The sequence below is a fragment of the Pseudophryne corroboree genome, chromosome 3 (assembly GCF_028390025.1).
Source record: "Pseudophryne corroboree isolate aPseCor3 chromosome 3, aPseCor3.hap2, whole genome shotgun sequence".
Taxonomy (NCBI): Eukaryota; Metazoa; Chordata; class Amphibia; order Anura; family Myobatrachidae; genus Pseudophryne; species Pseudophryne corroboree.
The window spans coordinates 749,992,004-750,018,774 of NC_086446.1; the positions used below are offsets into that span (position 1 = coordinate 749,992,004).

Sequence of the window (26,771 nt, forward strand, 5' to 3'; positions counted from 1 at the left end):
CTATTGGGGTGTGGGTATCTAGGGGTAGGGTGCTATTGGGGTGTGGGTATCTAGGGGTAGGGTGCTATTGTGATGTAGGTATCTGGGACTAGGGTGCTATTGATATGTGGGTATCTAGGGGTAGGGTGCTATTGGGATGTGGGTATCTAGCGGTAGGGTGCTATTGATATGTGGGTATCTAGGGGTAGGGTGCTATTGGGATGTGGGTATCTAGCGGTAAGGTGCTATTGGGATGTGGGTATCTAGGGGTAGGGTGCTATTGGGATGTGGGTATCTAGGAGTAGGGTGCTGTTGGGGTGTGGGTATTTAGGGGTAGGGCGCTATTGGGATGTGGGTATCTAGGGGTTGGGTGCTGTTGGGATATGGGTATCTAGGGGTAGGGGGCTATTGGGATGTAGGTATCTGGGACTAGGGGGCTATTGGGATGTGTGTATTTAGGACAAGGGTGCTATTGGGATGTGGGTTTCTGGGGCTATGGTGCTGTTGGGATGTGGGTATCTAGGGCTATGGTGCTGTTGGGATGTGGGTATCTAGGACTAGGGTGCTGTTGGGATGTAGGTATCTAGGGATAGGGTGAAATTGATGAGTCTCCACGGCAGATTATGTAAAACATAGCGAATGGTAATTGTTAGACTAATGGCATGTATGTATTAATGGTGATATTTCTCCATGTGACTCCAGGCGGACGGGCCCGCAGCCCCTCAGAGCCGACTTGTTGCACTGCTAATGGCATTTGTATGCTCCCTGCCAAGAAATGTGAGTATAACCGCATTGGGAGGGGAGGGAGTTCCTCTCCACAACACCTCTGTAAAATGCAAAAATCCTTTTTCACTGTATTGTGTGGCTGCCCCCATCTATAGGCTTCATTTCATGACTGTCATCATTATCGGTGCACCTATCCCAGGTGCAAGAGATCCATCTGAAAACGCAGATGCACAACTCTGCATAGCCCGCAGTTCTGTCGTCACCCCCACGTTAACACCTTGTTACAGTACCACCCAATTACTTCCCACTGCCGGAAGTGGAGATGTGACTGAATATGAATCGCCTGTAGATTCATTTTCTCATCTCCGACACATGCGCAGTGCAATAATGTGCAAGATTCGACCGCAAAGCTGACTCTGCATCAGCCCCGGTGTGTGCAGGAAGAACAATGTGCTATATGTTTTACTAATCACGCCTGATATCTGATTGTTACTATGGTGCAGGCTGCAGTTACACCGATCCCGTATTTTCCCATGTAGAGAACAGTCGTCGTCCTCTCTGCATCATGCTGTTATGATTCTGTTATACGGAAAACCTGCTCAACCGAAGGCATTTTGGAAAATATTTGTTTAAATCTTAATTTAAGTCGAAATTTGATCAAATATCCAAAAATGAGCATTTACGTGAAAATGACTATTAAATAAACGGACCTGGCTTCTGGCTGTCACCTCAGCCGCTTGGCTTCTCCTGTCCCCTCCACCTCCTTCCACATTATACTAGCCTCCCTCGTTCCCGGTCCTCTTCATTCCCGTTGCTGTGGTGCATGTCACGCCCGATGTGCACACTCAGTGGGACTTGCATGTGCTACAGCTGCAGTTAGGTTATCACACATATTTATATGATAACCTATTTTATACCATGGACAAATTTTATAATAGGGTGAACCTATGGCCTTTTGGTATGTGCTGTTACTCAATACTTTTGGTGTGTTTGAAAATAAAATAAAAACTGTTAACATAAATATTTGAACAATGTTATTAACTGTGCGATTGGTATATTAATAAGAACACTTTACAAGGAAAAGTTCTGCAAAAGCCAGGAATGCCAGACCATATCCCCTCTCTGCCATTCTTCAGCTGGATAAGGAACCTCCAATAGTGCCTGCAGGCTTGTTGCATGCAGATCTGGTGCTCCGTCACCAGCCCTTTGTTACTTGCAAGTTATGGGACTGATGCTCCCGAACACAAAGCATTTGAGAGAATAAGGTCCTATGTAACTGGACTGTTTGCTTTACTTCTCCCACTCCTTTTCTAAAATGCTTACACTGTATTATAACTTGCTTCACTTGTTGAATGCTCTGTTCACCGTACTGTAAAATGTACACTGTTGTGGGTTCCACCGGATTAAATACTTTTTTTTATAATGTCCTCATGACCACAGGTGGAAATTCCACATCTAAGCCGTTTGCTGGAGCAGTTGCTATCACTGAGCCTGTCCAAATGTTGCACATATGCTTACTCCTCTGCTGCCAAATGCTTTGCTGGCCTCGTAAATAAGTGTCCTCCAGGTTAGTGGTTTCTCCAATATACCATTTTTGTAATTTTATTAGTTGTGCAGCAAAATCATTATATGCACGTAGGGATGATAAACGGGGAAGCCCTGCCAGGGTCATAAAATCAGTTCTTGGTGTGTGAGGAGCAGGGAAGCACAATCTTTATTTACACGTAAAAATGTTATGCTTGTTACGCCAAAAAGGTAGAGTGGTAAGGATAAAATGTCCTGCTTGTTACGCCAAAAAGGCAGAGTGGGGAGGATACTATTCTAAACTGCGCAATCATATCTGTATTCGCAATTCTGTAGTGTCTTTAGAGTATGATGATTTTATTTGCAAAACTTTGTGGTAGCTTTGTTGTCTCCTACTGAATTCAGCACACACTATATTACTATGCAGTTCTAAAGGGGGAGGGACCTTTAGGGCATTTACCAGAAATACATGGACCAGTTTAATAATCAGTGCTATCCATTATTTCTCTATCGTCCTAGTGGATGCTGGGGTTCCTGAAAGGACCATGGGGAATAGCGGCTCCGCAGGAGACGGCACAAAAGTAAAGCTTTCCGATCAGGTGGTGTGCACTGGCTCCTCCCCCTATGACCCTCCTCCAAGCCAGTTAGATTTTTGTGCCCGGCCGAGAAGGGTGCAATTCTAGGTGGCTCTCCTAAAGAGCTGCTTAGAGAAAGTTTAGCTTAGGTTTTTTACTTTACAGTGAGTCCTGCTGGCAACAGGATCACTGCAACGAGGGACAGAGGGGAGAAGAAGTGAACTCACCTGCGTGCAGGATGGATTGGCTTCTTGGCTACTGGACATCAGCTCCAGAGGGACGATCACAGGTACAGCCTGGATGGTCACCGGAGCCGCGCCGCCGGCCCCCTTGCAGATGCTGAAGTAAGAAGAGGTCCAGAATCGGCGGCAGAAGACTCCTCAGTCTTCTAAAGGTAGCGCACAGCACTGCAGCTGTGCGCCATTTTCCTCTCAGCACACTTCACACGGCAGTCACTGAGGGTGCAGGGCGCTGGGAGGGGGGCGCCCTGGGAGGCAAATGAATACCTATTTTGGCTAAAAATACCTCACATATAGCCTCCGGAGGCTATATGGAGATATTTAACCCCTGCCAGAATCCGTTAAGAGCGGGAGACGAGGCCGCCGAAAAAGGGGCGGGGCCTATCTCCTCAGCACACAGCGCCATTTTCCCTCACAGAAAGGCTGGAGGGAAGGCTCCCAGGCTCTCCCCTGCACTGCACTACAGAAACAGGGTTAAAACAGAGAGGGGGGGCACTAATTTGGCGATATGCTTATATATATTAAGATGCTATATGGGAAAACACTTATATAAGGTTGTCCCTATATAATTATAGCGTTTTTGGTGTGTGCTGGCAAACTCTCCCTCTGTCTCTCCAAAGGGCTAGTGGGTCCTGTCCTCTATCAGAGCATTCCCTGTGTGTGTCCTGTGTGTCGGTACGTGTGTGTCGACATGTATGAGGACGATGTTGGTGAGGAGGCGGAGCAATTGCCTGTAATGGTGATGTCACTCTCTAGGGAGTCGACACCGGAATGGATGGCTTATTTAGGAACTTACGTGATAATGTCAACACGCTGCAAGGTCGGTTGACGACATGAGACGGCCGACAAACAATTAGTACCGGTCCAGACGTCTCAAAAACACCGTCAGGGGTTTTTAAAACGCCCGTTTACTTTAGTCGGTCGACACAGACACAGACAGGGACACTGAATCCAGTGTCGACGGTGAATAAACAAACGTATTCCTTATTAGGGCCACACGTTAAAGGCAATGAAGGAGGTGTTACATATTTCTGATACTACAAGTACCACAAAAGAGGGTATTATGTGGGATGTGAAAAAACTACCATAGTTTTTCCTGAATCAGATAAATTAAATAAAGTGTGTGATGATGCGTGGGTTCCCCCCGATAGAAAATTATGGGCGGTATACCCTTTCCCGCCAGAAGTTAGGGCGCGTTGGGAAACACCCCTTAAGGTGGATAAGGCGCTCACACGCTTATCAAAACAAGTGGCGGTACCGTCTATAGATAGGGCCGTCCTCAAGGACCAGCTGACAGGAGGCTGGAAAAATATCATAAAAAGTATATACACACATACTGGTGTTATACTGCGACCAGCGATCGCCTCAGCCTGGATGTGCAGAGCTGGGGTGGCTTGGTCGGATTCCCTGACTAAAAATATTGATACCCTTGACAGGGACAGTATTTTATTGACTATAGAGCATTTAAAGGATGCATTTCTATATATGCGAGATGCACAGAGGGATATTTGCACTCTGGCATCATGAGTAAATGCGATGTCCATAACTGCCAAAAGATGTTATGGACACGACAGTGGTCAGGTGATGCAGATTCCAAACGGCACAAAGGTGTATTGCCGTATAAAGGAAGAGGAGTTATTTGGGGTCGGTCCATCGGACCTGGTGGCCACGGCAACTGCTGGAAAATCCACCGTTTTTTACCCTAAGTCACATCTCTGCAGAAAAAGACACCGTCTTTTCAGCCTCAGTCCTCTCGTCCCTATAAGATCATATCTGCCCAGGGATAGAGGAAAGGGAAGAAGACTGCAGCAGGCAGCCCATTCCCAGGAACAGAAGCGTTCCACCGCTTCTGACAAGTTCTCAGCATGGCGCTGAGACCGTACAGGACCCCTGGATCCTACAAGTAGTATCCCAGGGGTACAGATTGGAAGGTCGAGACGTTTCCCCTTCGCAGGCTCCTGAAGTCTGCTTTACCAAGGTCTCCCTCCGACAAGGAGGCAGTATGGGAAAAAATTCACAAGCTGTATTCCCAGCAGGTGATAACTAAATTACCCCTCCCACTACAAGAAAAGGGGTATTATTCCACACTATATTGTGGTACTGAAGCCAGAAGGCTAGGTGAGACTTATTCTAAAAAATTTTTTTGAACACTTACAAAGGTTCAAATCAAGATGGAGTCACTCAGAGCAGTGATAACGAACCAGGAAGAAGAGGACTATATAGTGTCCCGGGACATCAGGGATGCTTACCTCTATGTCCCAAATTTGCCCTTCTCACTAAGGGTACCTCAGGTTCGTGGTGCAGAACTGTCACTATCAGTTTCAGACGCTGCCGTTTGGATTGTCCACGGCACCCCGGGTCTTTACCAAGGTAATGGCCGAAATGATGATTCTTCTTCGAAGAAAAGGCGTCTTAAGTATCCCTTACTTGGACGATCTCCTGATAAGGGCATAGTCCAGGGAACAGTTGGAGGTCGGAGTAGCACTATCTCGGATACTGCTACAACAGCACGGGTGGATTCTAAATATTCCAAAATCGCAGCTGATCCGACGACACGTCTGCTGTGCCTAGGGATGATTCTGGACACAGTCCAGAAAAAGGTGTTTCTCCCGGAAGAGAAAGCCAGGGAGTTATCCGAGCTAGTCAGGAACCTCCTAAAAACAGTGCATCATTGCACAAGGGTCCTGGTAAAAATGGTGGCTTCCTACGAAGCAATTCCATTCGGCAGATTTCACGCAAGAACTTTTCAGTGGGATCTGCTGGACAAATGGCCCGGATCGCATCTTCAGATGCATCAGCGGATAACCCTATATCCAAGGACAAGGGTGTCTCTCCTGTGGTGGTTATAGAGTGCTCATCTTCTAGAGGGCCGCAGATTCGGCATTCAGGATTGGATGCTGGTGACCACGGAGCCCAGCCCGAGAGGCTGGGGAGCAGTCACACAAGGAATAAAAATTTCCAGGGAGTGTGATCAAGTCTGGAGACTTTTCTCCACATAAATATACTGGAGCTAAGGGTAAATTTATAATGCTCTAAGCTTAGCAAGACCTCTGCTTCAAGGTCAGCCGGTATTGATCCAGTGGGAAAAACATCACGGCAGTCGCCCACGTAAACAGACAGGGCGACACAAGAAGCAGGAGGGCAATGGCAAAAACTGCAAGGACTTTTCGCTGGGCGGAAAATCATGTGATAGCACTGTCAGCAGTGTTTCATCCCGGGAATGGAAACTGGGAAGCAGACTTCCTCAGCAGGCACGACCTCCACCCGGGAGAGTGGAAACTTCATCGGGAAGTTTTTTCCACATGATTGTAAACCGTTGGGAAATACCAAAGGTAGACATGATGGCGTCCCGTCTGAACAAAAAACGGGACAGGTATTGCGCCAGGTCAAGAGACCCTCAGGCAATAGCTGTGGACGTTCTGGTAACACCGTGGGTGTACCAGTCGGTGTATGTGTTCCCTCCTCTGCTTCTCATACCTAAGGTGCTGAGAATTATAAGACGTAGAGGAGTAAGAACTATACTCATGGCTCCGGATTGGCCAAGAAGGACTTGGTACCCGGAACTTCAAGAGATGCTTACAGAGGTCTTATGGCCTCTGCCGCTAAGAAGGGACTTGCTTCAGCAAGTACCATGTCTGTTCCAAGACTTACCGCAGCTGCGTTTGTCGGCATGGCGGTGGAAAGCCGGATCCTAAGGGAAAAAGGCATTCCGGAAGAGGTCATTCCTACCCTGGTCAAAGCCAGTAAGGAGGTGACCGCACAACATTATCACCACATGTGGCGAAAATATGTTACGTGGTGTGAGGCCAGGAAGGCCCCACAAAGAAATTTCAACTCGGTCGTTTCCTGCATTTCCTGCAAACAGGAGTGTCTATGGGCCTCAAATTGGGGTCCATTAAGGTTCAAATTTCGGCCCTGTCGATTTTCTTCCAGAAAGAATTGGCTTCAGTTCCTGAAGTCCAGAAGTTTGTCAAGGGAGTATTGCATATACAACCCCCTTTTGTGCCTCCAGTGGCACTGTGGGATCTCAACGTAGTTCTGGGATTCCTCAAATCACATTGGTTTAAAACCAGTCAAATCTGTAGATTTGAAGCATCTCACATGAAAAGTGACCATGCTCTTCGCCCTGGCCTGGACCAGGCGAGTGTCAAATTGGTGGTTTTTTCTCAAAAAAGCCCATATCTGTTTGTCCATTCGGACAGGGCAGAGCTGCGGACTCGTCCCCAGTTCTCTCCCTAAGGTGGTGTCAGTGTTTCACCTGAACCAGCTTATTGTGGTGCCTTGCACCTACTAGGGACTTGGAGGACTCCAAGTTGCTAGATGTTGTCAGGGCCCTGAAAATATGTTCCAGGACGGCTGGAGTCAGGAAAACTGACTTGCTGTTATCCTGTATGCACCCAACAAACTGGGTGCTCTTGCTTCTAAGCAGACTATTACTAGTTGGATGTGTAATACAATTCAGCTTGCACATTCTGTGGCAGGCCTGCCACAGCCAAAATATGTAAATGCCCATTCCACAAGGAAGGTGGGCTCATCTTGGGCGGCTGCCCGAGGGGTCTCGGCTTTACAACTTTGCCGAGCAGCTACTTGGTCAGGGGCAAACACGTTTGCTAAATTCTACAAATTTGATACCCTGGCTAAGGAGGACCTGGAGTTCTCTCATTCGGTGCTGCAGAGTCATCCGCACTCTCCCGCCCGTTTGGGAGCTTTGGTATAATCCCCATGGTCCTTTCAGGAACCCCAGCATCCACTAGGACGATAGAGAAAATAAGAATTTACTTACCGATAATTCTATTTCTCGGAGTCCGTAGTGGATGCTGGGCGCCCATCCCAAGTGCGGATTATCTGCAATACTTGTACATAGTTACAAAAATCGGGTTATTATTGTTGTGAGCCATCTTTTCAGAGGCTCCGCTGTTATCATACTGTTAACTGGGTTTAGATCACAAGTTGTACGGTGTGATTGGTGTGGCTGGTATGAGTCTTACCCGGGATTCAAAATTCCTCCCTTATTGTGTACGCTCGTCCGGGCACAGTACCTAACTGGCTTGGAGGAGGGTCATAGGGGGAGGAGCCAGTGCACACCACCTGATCGGAAAGCTTTACTTTTGTGCCCTGTCTCCTGCGGAGCCGCTATTCCCCATGGTCCTTTCAGGAACCCCAGCATCCACTACGGACTCCGAGAAATAGAATTATCGGTAAGTAAATTCTTATTTTCTCTGACACGGTCACCTGGTAATTTGATATGGTACGAGGACCCTTTCAAACCATTGTGGACTTCTTCTATATTGTATTCAACGGCTAGTTTCATAATAAGGCAGCGTGCAATGTTACAATGATGGTATGTCAGTTGGGGTGTCGGGCCTCTCTCTGCAGGTGACCAGCTGGATGATATTCTGCAGAAGACTGCTCACAGGATAGAGCTGGGACTTTCAGATCAGGCCATAAAGACACAGTCCGTGACACTGCTCATCTGGGTAAGATTGTATATCCCTTTGTTATTACCACGCCTGTCTTTTGCTGCTGTTCTTGACCTTAATCTGTGGCGTGACTTTGTTAAAAAGTAATTTCTGTATTTATTTTCTGTCATGGGCATTTAAAAAAAAAAAAAAAGGCAAGAAAAGGGTGCACTATATGGTTGAAGACTGTTTCTTTTACTCCTTCTGAGCGTGTGAAAAAGCCTCCCGTCCCTGGACGTGGGTGGGAGATGTTGTGTCCTTTTTTCACTGCTCCCATCACTTTTGCTGCTTTTTGTGACCTTCGCCGTAGATAAAGCTGGCGCTTGGCTGTCTGGGCTGAAGATAGGCCATTTATCGCTGTGCACACCTGCAGCGGCACAATTCTCCACAGTGTCCCAGGCAGAGAGCACTGAGCGGCAGCCAAAGGATTTGCTTTTCATTCTATTTAAAAAATCCGTCCAGCTCTGAAGTGTTTTGGCAGAGATCCCTTTAAGGTTTTGCTTTTGTTTAATAGGAAAACAAAATTGCATCATTGTACTTACAGTAGTCAGCACTGTTGTTGTTTTGATCTGACCCAGATGTCGATTTGCAGGTAACCAAAGCTCTGATACTGCGGTACCATCCCATGAATGGGCAGCTTACTGACAAGGTGACTATGCCACGGAGCTACTAACTAGCAGCAGAAACCAGTCATGTGATCATTGTACAGGGTGGAATAATATATATATATATATAGTAACAGGTCGCCATGTGTTGGATGCCCGAGCAACAATTGGCTTCTCCTCTGCAGACTCCAAGCTTTGGTTAAACACACAATTATTGATTAAAACTAATTGCTAAAGTCTCATTTGACCAACAGAGAGGTAAAGGGATGAGAAGCAGATTTGTAAAATTTCTGGATTTATGGAGTGCCTCCACCTCTTATGTGGCTTGGAGTCTACGATTCTCCTGCTTCCCCACCAATGGTGACCATGGCTGAATGTCCATCCCTACGTTGCTCCTTCTGCTATTATGGCTCTGGTCCAGGCCAGTGACATTTTAGACCAGCACACTGATTTCAGGAGAACACTCAACTCAGAAATGGGGGAATGGCAACACCGCTACTTAAGCATGTGATATTAAGCTTGGCCATTCTATGATAAAGGAGACCTTTTCCTCTTTTCTCTGGTTAGGTGATCGCATTGCTGTCTGACCGAGACCTTGGACCTATGGCTGCAGACTTGTTCTTTCTCCTGGTCTCCGATTCCCCGGATTTCCTGAACAAAGCGTGCCACGCCGACATCCGCATCATGTTCCGGCAGAGATTCTTCACAGAGAATGTCCCCAAACTGGTGCAAGGTTTCAATGCTGCTAAAGGAGGTAACACCGCCCAGTGTGCGCCATAACAGAGCTACTGATAGGTCTCTCTGACTGCATATTAAAGTGACATTTCCTTTTATTATAGCACATAACAAAGGATCTGTTTAATCATTTTCTTTTCTTTGAAGTGTAATTGCCTACTACGTTATAAAATGTACATATGTGCTTTTGTTTTTCTATATCAGACGACAAGCCAAATTACCTAAAATCTTTGTCTCACGTCCTGAACTGTCTGCCAAAGCAAGTTCTTCTCACAGAGCTTCCATCGGTGAGTGACGCTACCATTGCCCGCCTCTTGCACGCCGCGCAAAGCTCTCATGTGTCTTACTGATGATCCGGTATAACTCCCCTACTCTTCCTGGCCTTACTCATGTTCTAAGTACAGCAAACGTACCCTTGGTAGTATTTATCAGTATCCTTCAGATGGATGCTCCAACTGATTCATGTAATACATCCACCTTATTCTAGAGGACTAGAGCAGAGGAACCTTCACAGCATGTAATGTGACTCCTTTCCTGTATCTCTTCCTACGTAGCTGCTATCTCTGCTTCTCGAGGCCTTATCCTGCCCTGACCATGGCGTTCAGCTGTCCACACTGACCTGCCTGGAGCCTTTACTACTGGATGCTGCCGAAATCCTGAATGTCCACATAGATACCCTCATCACAAAGCTCCTGAGCCTGACGTCAAGCCCCAACATGGTAGGCCAGACAGACTTCTAGACTTCGGTCCACATGCCATCCTCTCAGATCTTCTGGGGCAGGTGTATTCAACGTGCGGCCCTTAAGCTGCTGTGGAACTACACAGCATGTCCTGCCACAGTTTTAGCATGCCCTAATAGCAACACTGTGGCAAGGTGTGCTGGAATGTGTAGATGCACAGTAGCTGGAGGGCCGCATGTTGAATACTCCTGCTCTAGAGGCTATTTTGTATTGTTTTTAATGTGCTGTTTGAAGATCATGTTCTTGTTGTCTCCACTTGCTGGAGGCTGCCATTTTGTGGAAGCACATCTCTTCACGAGTTACCAGTGACATCACGGATGGCTTGGCCTCCCTGTTGTATCACTAGACAGCATGAATAAAGTTGGATTTTCTTGATTAGTAGTCCAGCTCACAAAGTGGCAGCCTCCGCTGTATGTAGGTGATCTGTCCATTTGCTTTTTTTTTCCTCCCATGCATAATTTTCATGTGTAATCTTTGCGTTTTCAGGCAGTGCGGATTACAGCCTTGAAGTGTATGCTGGCCCTAACAAAGCTCCCCGTGCCTATGGTAACTCTCCTGTTATATTCTGTTTCATTATCTAATTCTGATGATACCCATTCAGCCATAAAATGAATATGCCATCACTGATGTACATGGGGACTGAGAAAACGTTTCCCCACAGCTCCTGCCTTATAAGCAGCAAGTGATCCGTGCCTTAGCCAAACCACTGGATGATAAGAAGAGATTTGTTCGGAAAGGGGCGGTGGAGGCACGCTGCCAGTGGTAAGTTACAGACCTGAAAACCAGGTTTTATTTGTGTTTATTGCATTACAGCTATTTTATGTAGTTGTCTCAATAAGTCTGTTTAGTCCTATCAAAGTTTATCTTATTGTGGTTTTTATGCACTAAGTACATTAGGTTGAGCTGATGCGGAAACGGTGATCCAGAATTGACATTGAGCGCCTGTTTGAGATATAAAATAGGATTTTGGTACTTACCAGATAAATCCTTTTCTTTGAATTCACAGGGGGCACTGGAGTACTCTTAGGATATGGACGGGGCGTTAGCAGGATAGGCACATTTAAATATTTAAATTAGTAACTCTCCTCCCTTTCCATACTCCCAAGGTACCTCAGAGTTTTTTATTGAGCCGAACAGGAGCGATAGAGAAGATGAACGATAGAGAATTACTTCTAACATTATAACATAACGGACAATGAATATGACACATATCGATTATTGTGCAAACTGTTTAGTTGTCCATTACGTTATCACCTGAACATTTGAACCAGTCTGTGAGAATGTTTTACCATAAGATCCACTAAACTTATCACAAGACAGGTAAAAACTGCTCTGGGTGGGCGTCCAGTGCCCTCTGTGGATTCAAAGAAAAGGATTTATCTGGTAAGTACCAAAATCCTATTTTCTCTTTTATTCACTAGGGGTCACTGGAGTACTCTTGGGACTTACCAAAGTTTCCCCCTTGGGCGGGAGAGCTGTTTGGCACCTGTAACACTAGACGGCCAAAGCTAGATGCTGATGCCGCAAACGTATCAAACTTGTAAAAGCGCACAAACGTGTGTACTGATGACCATGTAGCCGCACGGCAAAGCTGCGTCGTAGAGGCCCCACGACCTGCTGCCCATGAAGTTCCCACAGAACGTGTGGAATGAGCTGTTACTGATGCAGGCGGTTGTAGACTAGCATTAAGGTAAGCCTGACGTATGGTCAGCTTAATCCACCTGGACAAGGTCTGTTTGGAAGCTGGCCAATCCATCTTGACTGCATCATAGAGAACAATTTATCCTTTTAACGTACTGTAGACGTTCGGGCTACATAAACGCGTAACGCTCGTACCACATCCAAAGTAGTTGGACTTCCTGCACTTTCTGATAACACAGGAACTACGATTGGTTAATTGATGTGAAAAGAAGATACAACCTTTGGTAAGAAAGTGGGATTCGTCCGAAGTTCCGCTCTATCATCATGAAACACCAAATACGGCGGCTTGCATGACAAGGAACCCAATTCTGAAACACGCCCTGCTGAGGCTAAGGCTAGCAGAAATACTGGTTTCCAAGTGAGAAACTTAACATCCACTTGTTGTAAGGGTTCAAAATTTGAAGACTGTAAAAAATCTAAAACCAGATTCAAGTCCCAATGCGCTGTAGGTGGTATAAATGGAGGTTGTACTCTGAGGACACCTTGCAGGAAGGTGTGTACAGTTGGCAAAAGAGCCAAACGCCTTTGAAAGTAAATTGACAAGGCAGAGACCTGCACCTTTAGTGTAGATAAACGTAGGCCTCCATCTAACCCAGTCTGTAAAAATAGCAAAAGACGGGATAACTTGAAAGATGATGTCGGAAACTTCCGAGCTTCACACTAACCTATATAGGCACGCCATAATGAGCTGCCGTAACTGGCTTCCTAGCATGTAACATGGCTGGTATAACCGATTTCCGGAATGCCCTCTCTTCTTAAGAGGGCGGTTTCAACAGCCACCCTGTCAAACGCAGCCGCGCTAAATTGGGGTAAAGGAACGGACCCTGTTGTAACAGGTCCGGACGTAGCGGGAGCGGCCAAGGATCGTCTGCGAGTAGCCCGCGGAGATCCGAGAACCATGCTCTGAGGCCAATGAGGCGCCACCAGTATGACTGTGGTGGACTCTCCTTTGATCCGCTGCAGAAACGGTGGAAACAGATACACGAGGCTGTACGGTCACGCGATTGTGAGAGCATCCACTGCCACTGCCTTTGGATCTCATGTTCTGGACACATACTGGGGTGTTTGATGATTTTGGCGAGATGCCATTAGATCCACCTGTGGGTAACCCCACTGCTGGACCAACATGTGAAATACTTCTGGATTTAATGCCCATTCTCCTGGCTGAAAATCCTGACGGCTGAGATAATCCACCTCCCAGTTGTCCACTCCCGGAATGAACACTGCCGACAATATCACCTGGTGGTATTCCGCCCAATTGAGGATTCGAGCTACTTCCCGCATTGCCATGCGGCTTCTCGTTCCTCCTTGTTTGTTGATGTATGCGACTGCCGTCGCATTGTCTGACTGCACCTGGACAGTCTGAGACCGGAGCATGTGAACTGCTTGTCGCAGCGTGTTGTAAATTGCCCTGAGTTCCAGGACATTTATTGACAGCAATCTTTCGTGATCTAACCAGAGACCCTTAAGCTGACAATTTTGGACCACAGCTCCCCAACCTCTGAGACTCGCATCAGTCGTTGGAATTATCCAATTCCAGACGCCGAACCTTTTCCCTGCGGTGAGATTGTGTACTTGGAGCCACCAGAGTAGTGATAGGACGTGAGTGAAATCGTCCGAACTGGAGCGCTTCGAAAGACGCCACCATCTTTCCTTATAGTCGAATGCACAAATGCACCGAGACTGTGCGTGGCTTGAGCACCAACTGTACCAGATGACGAATACTCTGTACCTTCTGTTCTGGCAAGTAAATTCTTCGATCCACCGTATCGAGAATCATTCCTAGGAATTGAAGTCTTTTAGACAGAATCAGGTTTGATTTCTTGAAGTTGACAATTCAACCGTGTTGAACTAGTACATTGTACGTCAGTAAGGCATGCTAAAGGAGTATCTGTTGAGACGGAGCTTTGATGAGCAGATAGTATGAAGTATGGAACTATTATCACTCCCAGGGATCTGAGATGAGCTATCATCACAGACATCACTTTGGTGAATACCCGAGGCGCTGACGAGAGGCCAAACAGTAGAGCCTGAAATTGATAATGGTTTTGCTGTACTGCAAACCTTAAGTACATTTGATGCGGTGGCCAAATTGGAATGTGGAGGTACGCATCCTTGAGATCCAGCGCAATCATGAATTCCTGTGGCTCTAAACCTGCAATTACTGACCGCAGGGATTCCATCTTGGATCTGTAGTAAGTGACTTACTGATTGAGCTCCTTTAGGTTCAATATCGGTTTGACAGAGCCATCCGGCTTTGGTACTACAAAAAGACTGGAAAAATAACCTTGACCCTGTTGGTGAACTGGGATCGGGATCAAAACTGCTGAATCGCGATCTGCAGAACCGCCCTCTTGTCTTCTGACACAGGCAGACCTGTCTTGAAAAAGCACTTTGGTAGGAGACAATCGAACTATTTTGTAACCTTTTAACACTAAATTGCGGATCCACCCATTTGTGGATTTCTGAAACCACGCCAAATGTAACATCTGAAAGCGTGCCCCCACAACTGAAGATCCGAGATGGGCTGGGAGCCCGTCATGCCACTGGCTTGTCGGTGGTATTCGCGTCCTGACGACGTTTGGTGGTTTGTTGAAAACCACGTCCTCTACTACGTCTACTGTGTGTGGTTGTTCCTCTAGCACAGCCTCGAAAGGATTGAGGTCTAAAGGATTTGAAAGCTGGACCTGAAAATTTTTGTTTAGGAGCCTGTGTAGGCAATGGTAGGAAAACAGACTTTCCCCCAGTGGCCTGAGAAATCCATTTGTCCAATTCAGGACCAAACAACATCTCTCCAGCATAAGGCAATGCTTCTATTCCTCGTTTGGACTCTGCATCCGCCTGACAAGAACGCAGCCAGAGTGCACATCGTGCCGCAACTAGTGAAGCTGAAAGGCGAGAACTAACCTGGCCGACGTCCATAGAAGCTGTACATAGGACTTCCGGTTCCGGCGCCCATGTGAGGAGAAGCTGATTGCTGCAGCTCTCCTGCACCCTCGGCAACCGGAGCACACAGCGCCTCTAATTCACGGCTTTTCTCCGCGCCGGTCGCACAATACCAGTGGGAAGGTGTAGAGAACTGGATGGAGAGATTTCTGTCCTCCCCTATGCCCCCTAAAGTCCAAAGATCGAGGTCTGAAAGACGGCCGGGAGAATCCAAGATGGCCGCCGCATCTAACTCACAAACGAGTCTGCAGGCTGCTGGCAGCACCAAACAAGCTTCTGCAAAACACACTTCTCCCTCAGGTGAGCCTGACTGTACCCCTGTCTCTCCAGTGACTTATGCTGATGTAGTAAGAGCTGTTAGGGATGCCATGGAGCCTATCATGGATGCACATGCTGTTAAAATGCAGCAGGCAGTAAAAGATCTAAAATCCCAAATCAAGCAGCTCACCAAGACTGTTCTTACAAATGAACAAAGGCTGGGGGAGACTTTTCAGGATGTTGGGGATCTTAAGCACAGATAAGATGAGCTCCAGAAATCTCACTTTCAACTGCTGAACAAGGTTGATGATCTTGAAAATAGATCGAGGAGATCGAATCTTCGGGTACTGGGGCTCCCTGAGTCACTGAAAGGTCCTGATTTGACTCTGTTTTTGCAAACGTCCCTCCTTGATTTACTGCATATCCAAGATGAATGCACCGGCTTAGTTATTGAGAGAGCCCACAGACTGGGTCCCCCACGCTCTGCACCTAATAGCAGACCACGTGTGGTCATATTTAAATGTCTGAACTTTCTCCATAAGGAGGCAATATGGTCGGCATCCAGGAAGCATAGAAATTTACAATGGGAGGGAGCTCGTTTGGCCATTTTCCAGGACTACTCCGCGGAGGTTTCCCGGGCCCGTCGAGAATTTACCCCCCTTTGCTCTCGTTTGGTAAAGGCGAATAAAAAATTTGCTCTGCTCTTCCCTGCAAGACTACGTCTGTTTGATGGAAATTCTTTTCGAGACTTTACAAATCTTGCAGATGCAGAGGCTTATGTTTCCGAGGCCTCCCAGGCAGATGACGACTCCTCTCAGGTGGACTACACCCTGGAGAGGGATGGCTGAGTATTGCTCCTGGACTTATCTGTTTCTGGCGATGCCCGCCAATCAAATATAATTTAATTATTGCGGTAGAAGCTGCCGCAGGTGTTTTTCCCCACAAAAGAGCATTTGGTCTTACACAACGGGCCGAACCATTTTTCTTTGTTTTATGTTTTAGATTTTTCTTATACATCTGCTGTTTTCTCCTGGAAATGCAATCTTTCTAGAATGTTTACATATGTTTAGAGGAGATATTTCCATCCTTTTATTTATGTGACAGGCTGCATTTTTCTTTTTCTGTAACATGCTCTGTGTGCTCTGATATTTTCTGGTTAATTTTCTAAAGATATATCTTCATATAATATGTTGCCGAGGGTGGGTAAGGGCGCCCCCTCCCTCACTTTTTTTTCTCAGGTTATCAAATTCTGGCTGGCTCAGTGGTGGTCTATGACGGCCTCTGTGCTTGCTCGAACCGGTTGTTCTTGTTTTCTGAAGTTATGATCGTCCTTAGCAGGACTTTCTTTCACAATTTTAATGTTATATTCTGTGTTTTCTATGTATTTGTTCTTCTTTTCTTCTCCCCCTCCCCTTCTTTTCCTTATGTGTCCACCCCGGTATGTTTGGTATTTGTTTCTCAACGGCTGTAGATATTGTGGTTACTGTGCATGTTTTCAGGTTCTCCCAGGTCATTTGATGCATGGCTAGTCTGAGTGTAGGCACGTGGAATGTGGGAGGAATCGACTCCCCAGCTAAACGCAGAAAGATTTTGCTCTATCTTCGGAAGGTGGGCATGGATGTTGTTTTCATTCAGGAATCTCACCTTATGCCAAATGAGGTGGTAAAACTGAACACTATGGGTTGGTCTGTGGTAGCCTCTTCCTCCTTCTCTTCTAAGGCTAGAGGAGTGATTATATTAGCACGACACACGGTCCCTATCTCTGTCCACGCTATTATAGATGACACTCAGGGTAGGTATGTATTGGCAGATGTCACATTGTATGCCTCCAGGTTCCTACTTTGTAATATTTATGCCCCTAATCAGTACTCTAGGCAATTCTATACGAACATGGTCACTAAGCTACTAAGTTACTCTGAAATTCCCATAATACTGGGTGGAGATTTTAATATATATTCTTCTTCAACCATGGATAAATCCCCTCCCCCCCGCACTCCCCCTCGTTACCGCGTATTGGTATCCCCTATATTTGCTCGCAGCTGTCCTTAGTGGATGTGTGGCGCGCATGCTATCCATTAGAAAGGGAGTTTACATGTCTCAGCTGCGCACTACACGTTCTCGAGGATTGATTATCTGCTGTTATCTGAATCCCTTTTCTCAAAAGTGGCTGACTCAAAAATTGAGAATATCTGTATTTCAGATCATGCTCTATGCTGGATGAAATTGATGCTCCTTTCAGAAAAATCCCCATTCCGCTCCTGGCACTTCCCCTCTCATTTAAGTGGCTCTCTAAAATTCTGCTCCTCATTAGATGCAGCGTGGCTGGATTATCATATGCACAATGGAGAAACTCTGAGCGATGATCCTGCTCTTTTCTGGCAGGCGTCAAAATCAGTTATCCGGGGACACATTATTTCCTATAGTAAAAAAAGGGATTTAGATTTCAATTCACAATATTTGGAAGCCCAGGCGGCTCTCACTCTCGCTTTCCAGGAATTTAAGTCCTCCCCCTCCCCTTCTACTAGAGAACGGTACCTTACACAAAAAACACTGTTCGATACCCTCCTTTCTCAATTGGAAGAGAAATATTCATTTTCAAGAGACTGTAGCATTTACAGATATGGCAACAAGTCTGGCAAACTGTTATCACGTTTATTAAAGGGCAGACACCCTAAAGTGGTCATTCACTCTCTGCTCACCCATGGTGGAGACAGAGTACGGACCTCGGCCGAGATTGCTGAGGTGCTACAGTCTTTCTATTCCACTCTTTATGCACGTCCTATTATCAACCAGACACACAAGTCTAGCTTTTGGTCTTCTACTGATCTGCCTCAAATGTCAGAGTCGCACTGTACCTCTCTTCTTGCACCTATCACCACTGAGGAAGTTTCTCTAGCAATAGGTGGACTGAAGGCTGGGAAGACTCCGGGTCCTGACGGTTTTGCCAATGACTACTATAAAATTCTATCTACTAGACTGTGCGAACCTCTTTCTGTCTTATTTAATTCTTTTATGCAGGGTGCTTCCTTGCCCCAATATTTTAATTCAGCCGTCATAAAGGTTATCCCGAAGCCTGGCCGGGATCCTGAGTCGCCCAGCTCTTATCGTCCGATCTCCCTTTTAAACACGGATTATAAATTATTCACTAAAATCCTCTCAAATAGACTCAAATTCATAGTCCCTGACATAGTGCATACGGACCAGACTGGATTTGTCTGGGGTCGGCAATCAGTGAGCAACATCCGAAAGGTCTTGACTGTTATGCAGGCCTTTCAGCTTTCCAAACCCACGGATACTAATGTATTATTATCCATTGATGCCGAAAAGGCGTTCGACCTGGTCACCTGGGACCATCTGTATGAAACGCTCCATCGCTTTGGTGCACCAGAGGACTTTGTCTCTCTTATTTCCCGTCTATATGAATCTCCCTCCACTCAAGTTTTGGGGAATAGTATTCTCTCTTCCCCTTTCCTTATCCAGAGTGGCACACGACAGGGCTGCCCCTTGTCACCTTTATTATTTGCCTTAGCTGTTTCCCTGAGAAACTCTCCCGAATTTGCAGGCATAAAAATCATGGACACCACGGTAAAATTATCACTGTATGCCGACGACATGCTGCTATTTATTTCCCATCCTGATACGTCCATCCCTGCGATTGTCTCCCTGATTGAACAATTTGGTTCTTTTGCGGGATACAAGATTAATATATCCAAATCCGAGCTCCTCCTCCTTTCAGGGGACTCCTCCCTCTTTCCATCACACCCTGTCCTGTCCCGATTCCCAGTTACCCGAGATAGTCTTAAATATTTAGGAGTTCAGATTCCTACTTCTCTCCCGGATCTATATGCGATTAATTTTGGTCCTATTTTGTCCAAGGTGTCTAAAATACTTACTGACTGGGCGTCCCTGCCCTTATCTCTTATGGGTCGTGCAGAGGTTATTAAATCTGTGATATTTCCCAAGATTGCTTATTTCCTGCTTATGCTCCCTATTGCCCTCGTTGAGAAAGATGTCCTTTTCCTTAAGCAATGTTTCACTAGATTTCTATGGGCCGGAAAACGACCAAGAGTCCCCTACGCTAGATTGCAGCTATTACGTGAAGAGGGAGGTATGGGAATCCCGGATCCAGTCCTATTTAGTAGAGCAGCAATGTACAGGTATATCACAGACTGTCTTTGGGGCAGATCAGTATTTACGAACCTGACACTTGAACTGGCTGTATTTCACCCTTTCTCCCCTGCTGCACTCTTACACACCCCGAACTCCCGCCTCCCATCTGGGATAAAACAGAATATTTTGTTTTGGCATACATATCGAGCATGGCAGGCCACACACACTAAAGCACAGAGAAAACCTGACACCTCTCTTCACACTACGTTCTGGGGTAACCCATGTTTCCTTCCTGGCCTTGATAACACACATTTTTTGAGTTGGAGAGAAAAGGGGATCGCAGCTATTAGAGACATATATGACCCAGGAGGCAACGCAGTGCTTTCTTTCTGTGACATCCAAATAAAGTTTGGTATATCCCACCGGGAATTTTTTATGTACCTACAGGCTAGGCATTTTGCTCAATCCCAGTCTCATCCTATGATTTCTGAGGCTACCACAGACCCGCTGCGCACCCTAATGGTGCTCACTAAAGATTGTCCTTACCATCTTAATTATTTCAGAAACACCTTTAGGGTCTCATATAGAGACCGGCTCTGGGAACCCGCGCTGTCCTCATGGTCCAGAGATATCCCCAATATGGGATCGAGCGCTGACTTATTAGATAACATTTTACCCATTTTTAAGTCCTTATATTCTGCCTCTTTGCAAGAGGTGCACTTGAAAACGCTCCAAAGGGCATATATAGCACCTAATCAGAGGGCACACATGGTCCCAGACGACACTGGCTGTTGCATCAGATGTACTGCGCAGAGTCCAACCTTGTACCACAATATGTGGTCTTGCCGGAAAATATCTAAGTTTTGGTATAAGGTGGTCGCTTATCTCAACACAGTATTTAACTTACAGTTAATAAAATGTCCTAAGGCTTGTTTGCTACTTGATTTTAGAGAATGGTCTGTTGGGCCTGAAGATAGAGATATTGCTCCGGTAATCTGTCATTTTGACAATTGCCAAGAAACAAATTCTTAATAATTGGATCAAACCGTCTACCCCTTCTTTGATGGCTGTAAAACACATGACCCTCCGAATTATTTATTTTGAGAGGCGTGCTACTCTTCCTGACATAGAAATGGGGGTCAGGCGGTTTGCCAAGAAGTGGGAGAGGTACATTGATGCTTTAGATCCGGACATACAATCTTTCATCTATAAATTATTTGAGACCACAAAGTGGTACCTATATAGACAAATCGATAGGGCCTATTGATAACTTAGGCCTATGTTCTGTTCCTTTGAGACCTCCTGTTCCTTGCCTAGGAAATGTAATCATACTAATTTTAATACCCCACGCTGTATGTTTAGTCCGAAGCCAATTAGATACTGAACCTTCTCTTTGGTTAGAATGGCTAACCATGCCGGAAATGCCTTTTTATTATTCTTAATTAAGATGTCTTTGGCCGTTACTCATTCAGGAACTGATCATACTTGTATTGTCTTCCCCATTTGTTCCCCCCCCCCCCCCTGTCTGTCTTCATTGACCTCTCTGGTATATTGATGTTATGTGAACTCTCAGGTAAAACTAGGTGCTTGACCTTGGGTATATGATAATTTCGTATGCTGGGACGCAAACGGGTACCGTTTTCATCATTTCTTAGACCTCATGTAGATTAAGATTGTCCATCCTTTGCCTTTACCCAAGCCCACAGCTACCGACCATATATGTATTTGTTGATTTCACTGATGTGATTTAAAAGCACTTTACGTTGGAACACTGTAATTATACCGGTTTCTCTCCGGTCTTTGGTTTGTCTGTACCATGAAGGTCTTCCCTGTTTATTGTATTTCTATATAAAAATCTAATAAAAATTGTTGAATTAAAAAAAAAAAAAAAAAAAAGAAGAAGCTGTACATAGATACTCAGCAGAAACACAGATGTGATCAGCGAGAAGTATAAAGTGGTCATCTTGTAGGGCCGACCTGAGCTGTGTTATCCATGTAATTACAGCCTTATTTACCCAAATTCCAACAAAAGCAGGTCTAAGCAGCACCCCTGCTGCTGTATACATTGACTTTAGCATAGCGTCTAGTTTACGCTCTGACGGGTCTTTAAGCGTAGTAGCAGTTGGTACTGGAATGATTAACTTTTTAGAAAGTTTTGACACTGACGAATCCACCATCGGAGGATTCTCCCATTTAGATGTCACCGACTCTGGAAACTAGACAGAAACCGGCGAGGTACAAAAAAACTGTTTATCCGGATTCTTCCATGCCTTTAACTGCTTATTAAGAGACACACCGGAGATCTGTCGTTTAGCAAATAACACCATCATTTGAACGAGGTTCTTCAGTCTCTGTAAAATTCAGAGTCTGATGTACCGCCCTGATGAAATTATCAATGCCCGGGCTGTCAATATCCTCACTATCTGACTCCTGGCCCACCTCACCTTCCTCATGTTCATCTTGCGATGTGAGGTCTGGCATTGAATCGTCAGAATGCAACATAGCAGAACTGGTAAATTATAAGACAAATGATAACTATCTTTTGTGACCCGAACTAGACTTGGACCTTTGCAAGGTCCTAGACATGTCCCGAGACCCTTCCGGTATCTTTGGCGGTCTCACCCGAGCCTCCGATCTAGCCGTCTCACGCTCCTTTCGAGCAGCGGCCAATTCCGATTGTAAACCAGACATTACATCCGCCAGCCTTGCCCATTGAGGGTCAGGAGAAGAAATCGTATTTGTAGCTGTATTTACAAAACATACTGTGCATGTGGTAGATCCATCAGGTAACACACTCGGACAGACATTGCAGCTAAGCTGCTTTTTTGATTTTGCAGGTGCCTTACTCACTATGTACACAGACAACAAATAGACAAAGACAGACAAGTCCCACGACTCAGTAAAATTGTTACTAAAGTGTGTATACAGCCGAAGTGCAGTGCACGTGGCCACTATCTGAAACCTGATCTGTCCAAAAATTCCTACTAACACGCCTGCTCCATCCGGTGGCCGAGTGTTGTAGGACAGCAAACTTCCTGGAAGAAGCAGGAAGTTGAGTAAAATGGCATCCTGCCATGTGGTTACATACCTATGTATAACACATGAAACATGTTACGGTATATGTTACAGTAATAACCCCATTAAGAGAGACAGTAATACAACCTGCCGTTTTATTAATATAGGCTTAATAGCCTGTTATATGTGTACAAGCAGTTAGTAATACTGCTGCAGCGGCCATTAACCTCCCCCAGCGATCTCTTCCCTGCAGCTGCGCTGTCTGAGTGAGGATAATTACAGCCTTATAGCTGTGCGATAGGACCTGCTGCGAGCTCCCCTTCAGCACTATCAGCGGGAGGGAGCCGGGCAGCGGCCGGGAGCTGGGGAGTGGCGGGCAGCCAGCGGTAGTCGGATCCCAACAGCGAGCTCCCTTTCCGCTGCTCCTTTCCGCTATCATCAGCGGGCTGGAGCCAGGCAGCGGCTGGGAGCTGGGGAGCGGTGCGGCGGCGGGCAGCCAGTGGTACAGCGAGCTCCCCTTCCGTGCTATCAGTGGGCGGGAGCCGAGCAGCGGTATAAGGTGGCTGGGCTGGGGAGGTTTTATTATAGAAATAAAAATATAGCAGTCCCCACACAGCGGGGCGGCAGCATGATCTGATCGCCCCGCAAAGCATATAAAAGGCCTTACCTGAGTCTGATGTTGGAGGCTATGACGGGGCTTCTGGTGTAAGCTCTGTCCAGCTCCTTCCTGCAGCTCAGTGAAAGTACCTGAGCTGCTTGTGGTCTATGGCGGTGCTCCTCTCTGAGCGCAGACAAGCCAATAGCTGCCCCAGCAAGGGATTGTGAGTATAAAGTCAAAGTAAAAATGAAAAAACACTCAGGTACCTTGGGAGTATGGAGGGGGAGGAGAGTTACTGATTTAAATAGATTTAAATGTGCCTATCCTGCTAACGCCCTGTCCATATCCCAAGAGTACTCTAGTGACCCCTAGTGGATGAAAAAGAAAGTACAGATGTGCAGGACACACGCATGGTGTGCGGTCTTTCTGGGAAGACTGAATATTGTTTGGGCCCAGACTATGTCTGCCCCCACTGTGGTTCATCCAGCCGAGTGTACAACAGAGGCGCAGTAGCGATTAAGACACACTGGGGTATATGCAATTACCGGCGAATCGCGGCAATTTTTCGTCCGTTTTTTAATTCGACACAATTCGACCGTCGAATTCTGGCAAGTGGGTGCCGGGATTCAACATATTCAATAAAAAACGGATTCGACAGTCCCGCTGTCAAAAAACGAACGATTTGACGGATTTTGATCCGATTTTTAAAAAAACGGTAAAAAACTAGAAAAAATATTGCGTGGGGTCCCCACTCCAAAGCATAACCAGCCTTGGGCTCTTCGAGCCGGTCCTGGTTCTAAAAATCCGGGGGGGGGGGGGGGGAATGACAGGGGATCCCCCGTATTTTTAAAACCAGCACCGGGCTCTGCGCCTGGTGCTGGTGCAAAAAATACGGGGGACAAAAAGAGTAGGGGTCCCCCTGTATTTTTTACGCCAGTATCGGGCTCCACTAGCTGGACAGATAATGCCACAGCCGGGGGTCACTTTTATACAGCGCCCTGCGGCCGTGGCATTAAATATCCAACTAGTCACCCCTGGCCGGGGTACCCTGGGGGAGTGGGGACCCCTTCAATCAAGGGGTCCCCCCCCCAGTCACCCAGGGGTGAAGCCCGAGGCTGTTCTCTTCCCCCCCCCCCCCCCCCCCCCCCTATGGGCTGCGGATGGGGGGCTGATAGCCTTGAGAAAATTGAAAGAATATTGTTTTTTCCAGTAGTACTACAAGTCCCAGCAAGCCTCCCCCGCAAGCTGGTACTTGGAGAACCACAAGTACCAGCATGCGGGAGAAAAACGGGCCCGCTGGTACCTGTAGTTCTAATGGAAAAAAAATACCCAAATAAAAACAGGACACGCACACCGTGAGAGTAAAACTTTATTTCACACATGTCGACACACACACATACTTACCTATGTTCACACGCCGACCTCTGCCCACTTGTCCAAGTAGAATCCACGTGTACCTGTGAATAAAATTATACTCACCTGATCCAGTGTCCGGATTATAATCCACGTACTTGGCAAAAAAAAAAACGAACACCCGGACCAAACGGACTGAAAGGGGTCCCATGTTTACACATGGGACCCCTTTCCCCGAATGCAGAGACCCCCCCGTGACTGCTGTCACAGAAAGGTTCCTTCAGCCAATCAGCGAGCGCAACATCCTGGCACTCTGATTGGCTATGCGCGTCTGAGCTGTCAGACAGCGCATCGCAAAGCCTCTCCATTATATTCAATGGTGGGAACTTTGCGGTCAGCGGTGAGGTCACCCGCGGGTAACCCCACCGCTGACCGCAAAGTTCCCACCATTGAAACTAATGGAGGGAGCTGTGCGATGCGCTGTCTGCCAGCAGATACGCATCCAGCCAATCAGGAGAGTGCCACGAAGTAGCGCTTCCTGATTGGCTTAAGAGACCTTTCTGTGACAGCAGTCACGGGGGGGTCTCTGCATTCGGGGAAAGGGATCCCATGTGTAAACATGGGACCCCTTTCAGTCCGGGTGTTCGTTTTGTTGTTTTGCCAAGTACGAGGATTATTTTAAAAGATCCGGACACTGGATTGAGGTGAGTATAATTTTATTCACAGGTACACGTGGATTCTACTTGGACAAGTGGACAGAGGTCGGCGTGTGAACATAGGTAAGTATGTGTGTGTGTCGACATGTGTGAAATAAAGTTTCTCTATCGTCCTAGTGGATGCTGGGGTTCCTGAAAGGACCATGGGGAATAGCGGCTCCGCAGGAGACAGGGCACAAAAGTAAAGCTTTCCGATCAGGTGGTGTGCACTGGCTCCTCCCCCTATGACCCTCCTCCAAGCCAGTTAGATTTTTGTGCCCGGCCGAGAAGGGTGCAATCTAGGTGGCTCTCCTAAAGAGCTGCTTAGAAAAGTTTAGCTTAGGTTTTTTATTTTACAGTGAGTCCTGCTGGCAACAGGATCACTGCAACGAGGGACTTAGGGGAGAAGAAGTGAACTCACCTGCGTGCAGGATGAATTGGCTTCTTGGCTACTGGACATCAGCTCCAGAGGGACGATCACAGGTACAGCCTGGATGGTCACCGGAGCCTTGCCGCCGGCCCCCTTGCAGATGCTGAAATAAGAAGAGGTCCAGAATCGGCGGCAGAAGACTCCTCAGTCTTCTAAAGGTAGCGCACAGCACTGCAGCTGTGCGCCATTTTCCTCTCAGCACACTTCACACGGCAGTCACTGAGGGTGCAGGGCGCTGGGAGGGGGGCGCCCTGGGAGGCAAATGAAAACCTATTTTGGCTAAAAATACCTCACATATAGCCTCCGGAGGCTATATGGAGATATTTAACCCCTGCCAGAATCCGTTAAGAGCGGGAGACGAGGCCGCCGAAAAAGGGGCGGGGCCTATCTCCTCAGCACACAGCGCCATTTTCCCTCACAGAAAGGCTGGAGGGAAGGCTCCCAGGCTCTCCCCTGCACTGCACTACAGAAACAGGGTTAAAACAGAGAGGGGGGGCACTAATTTGGCGTTAGAAATATATAAAAAAGATGCTATAAGGGAAAACACTTATATAAGGTTGTCCCTATATAATTATAGCGTTTTTGGTGTGTGCTGGCAAACTCTCCCTCTGTCTCTCCAAAGGGCTAGTGGGTCCTGTCCTCTATCAGAGCATTCCCTGTGTGTGTGCTGTGTGTCGGTACGTGTGTGTCGACATGTAGGAGGACGATGTTGGTGAGGAGGCGGAGCAATTGCCTGTAATGGTGATGTCACTCTCTAGGGAGTCGACACCGGAATGGATGGCTTATTTAGGGAATTACGTGATAATGTCAACACGCTGCAAGGTCGGTTGACGACATGAGACGGCCGACAAACAATTAGTACCGGTCCAGACGTCTCAAAAACACCGTCAGGGGTTTTTAAAACGCCCGTTTACTTTAGTCGGTCGACACAGACACAGACAGGGACACTGAATCCAGTGTCGACGGTGAATAAACAAACGTATTCCTTATTAGGGCCACACGTTAAAGGCAATGAAGGAGGTGTTACATATTTCTGATACTACAAGTACCACAAAAGAGGGTATTATGTGGGATGTGAAAAAA

At 46.8% G+C, this 26,771-nt stretch overlaps 1 protein-coding gene across 3 annotated transcripts in view; it reads left to right on the top strand.

Moving 5' to 3' along the window:
• MMS19 (MMS19 homolog, cytosolic iron-sulfur assembly component) overlaps positions 1 to 26,771 on the top strand; it is a 138,837-nt gene that overhangs the window by 105,770 nt on the left and 6,296 nt on the right. For 2 of the 3 annotated variants that reach the window (XM_063962338.1, XM_063962341.1), the window contains 9 exons: positions 682 to 756; positions 2,146 to 2,272; positions 8,420 to 8,520; positions 9,095 to 9,151; positions 9,675 to 9,861; positions 10,047 to 10,129; positions 10,397 to 10,561; positions 11,069 to 11,128; positions 11,244 to 11,344. In XM_063962338.1, coding sequence (XP_063818408.1) covers positions 682 to 756; positions 2,146 to 2,272; positions 8,420 to 8,520; positions 9,095 to 9,151; positions 9,675 to 9,861; positions 10,047 to 10,129; positions 10,397 to 10,561; positions 11,069 to 11,128; positions 11,244 to 11,344 — 956 coding nt within the window. Of the gene's footprint in view, positions 1 to 681; positions 757 to 2,145; positions 2,273 to 8,419; positions 8,521 to 9,094; positions 9,152 to 9,674; positions 9,862 to 10,046; positions 10,130 to 10,396; positions 10,562 to 11,068; positions 11,129 to 11,243; positions 11,349 to 26,771 lie in introns of those variants that run through there. The other variant, XM_063962340.1, reaches the window with a different exon arrangement.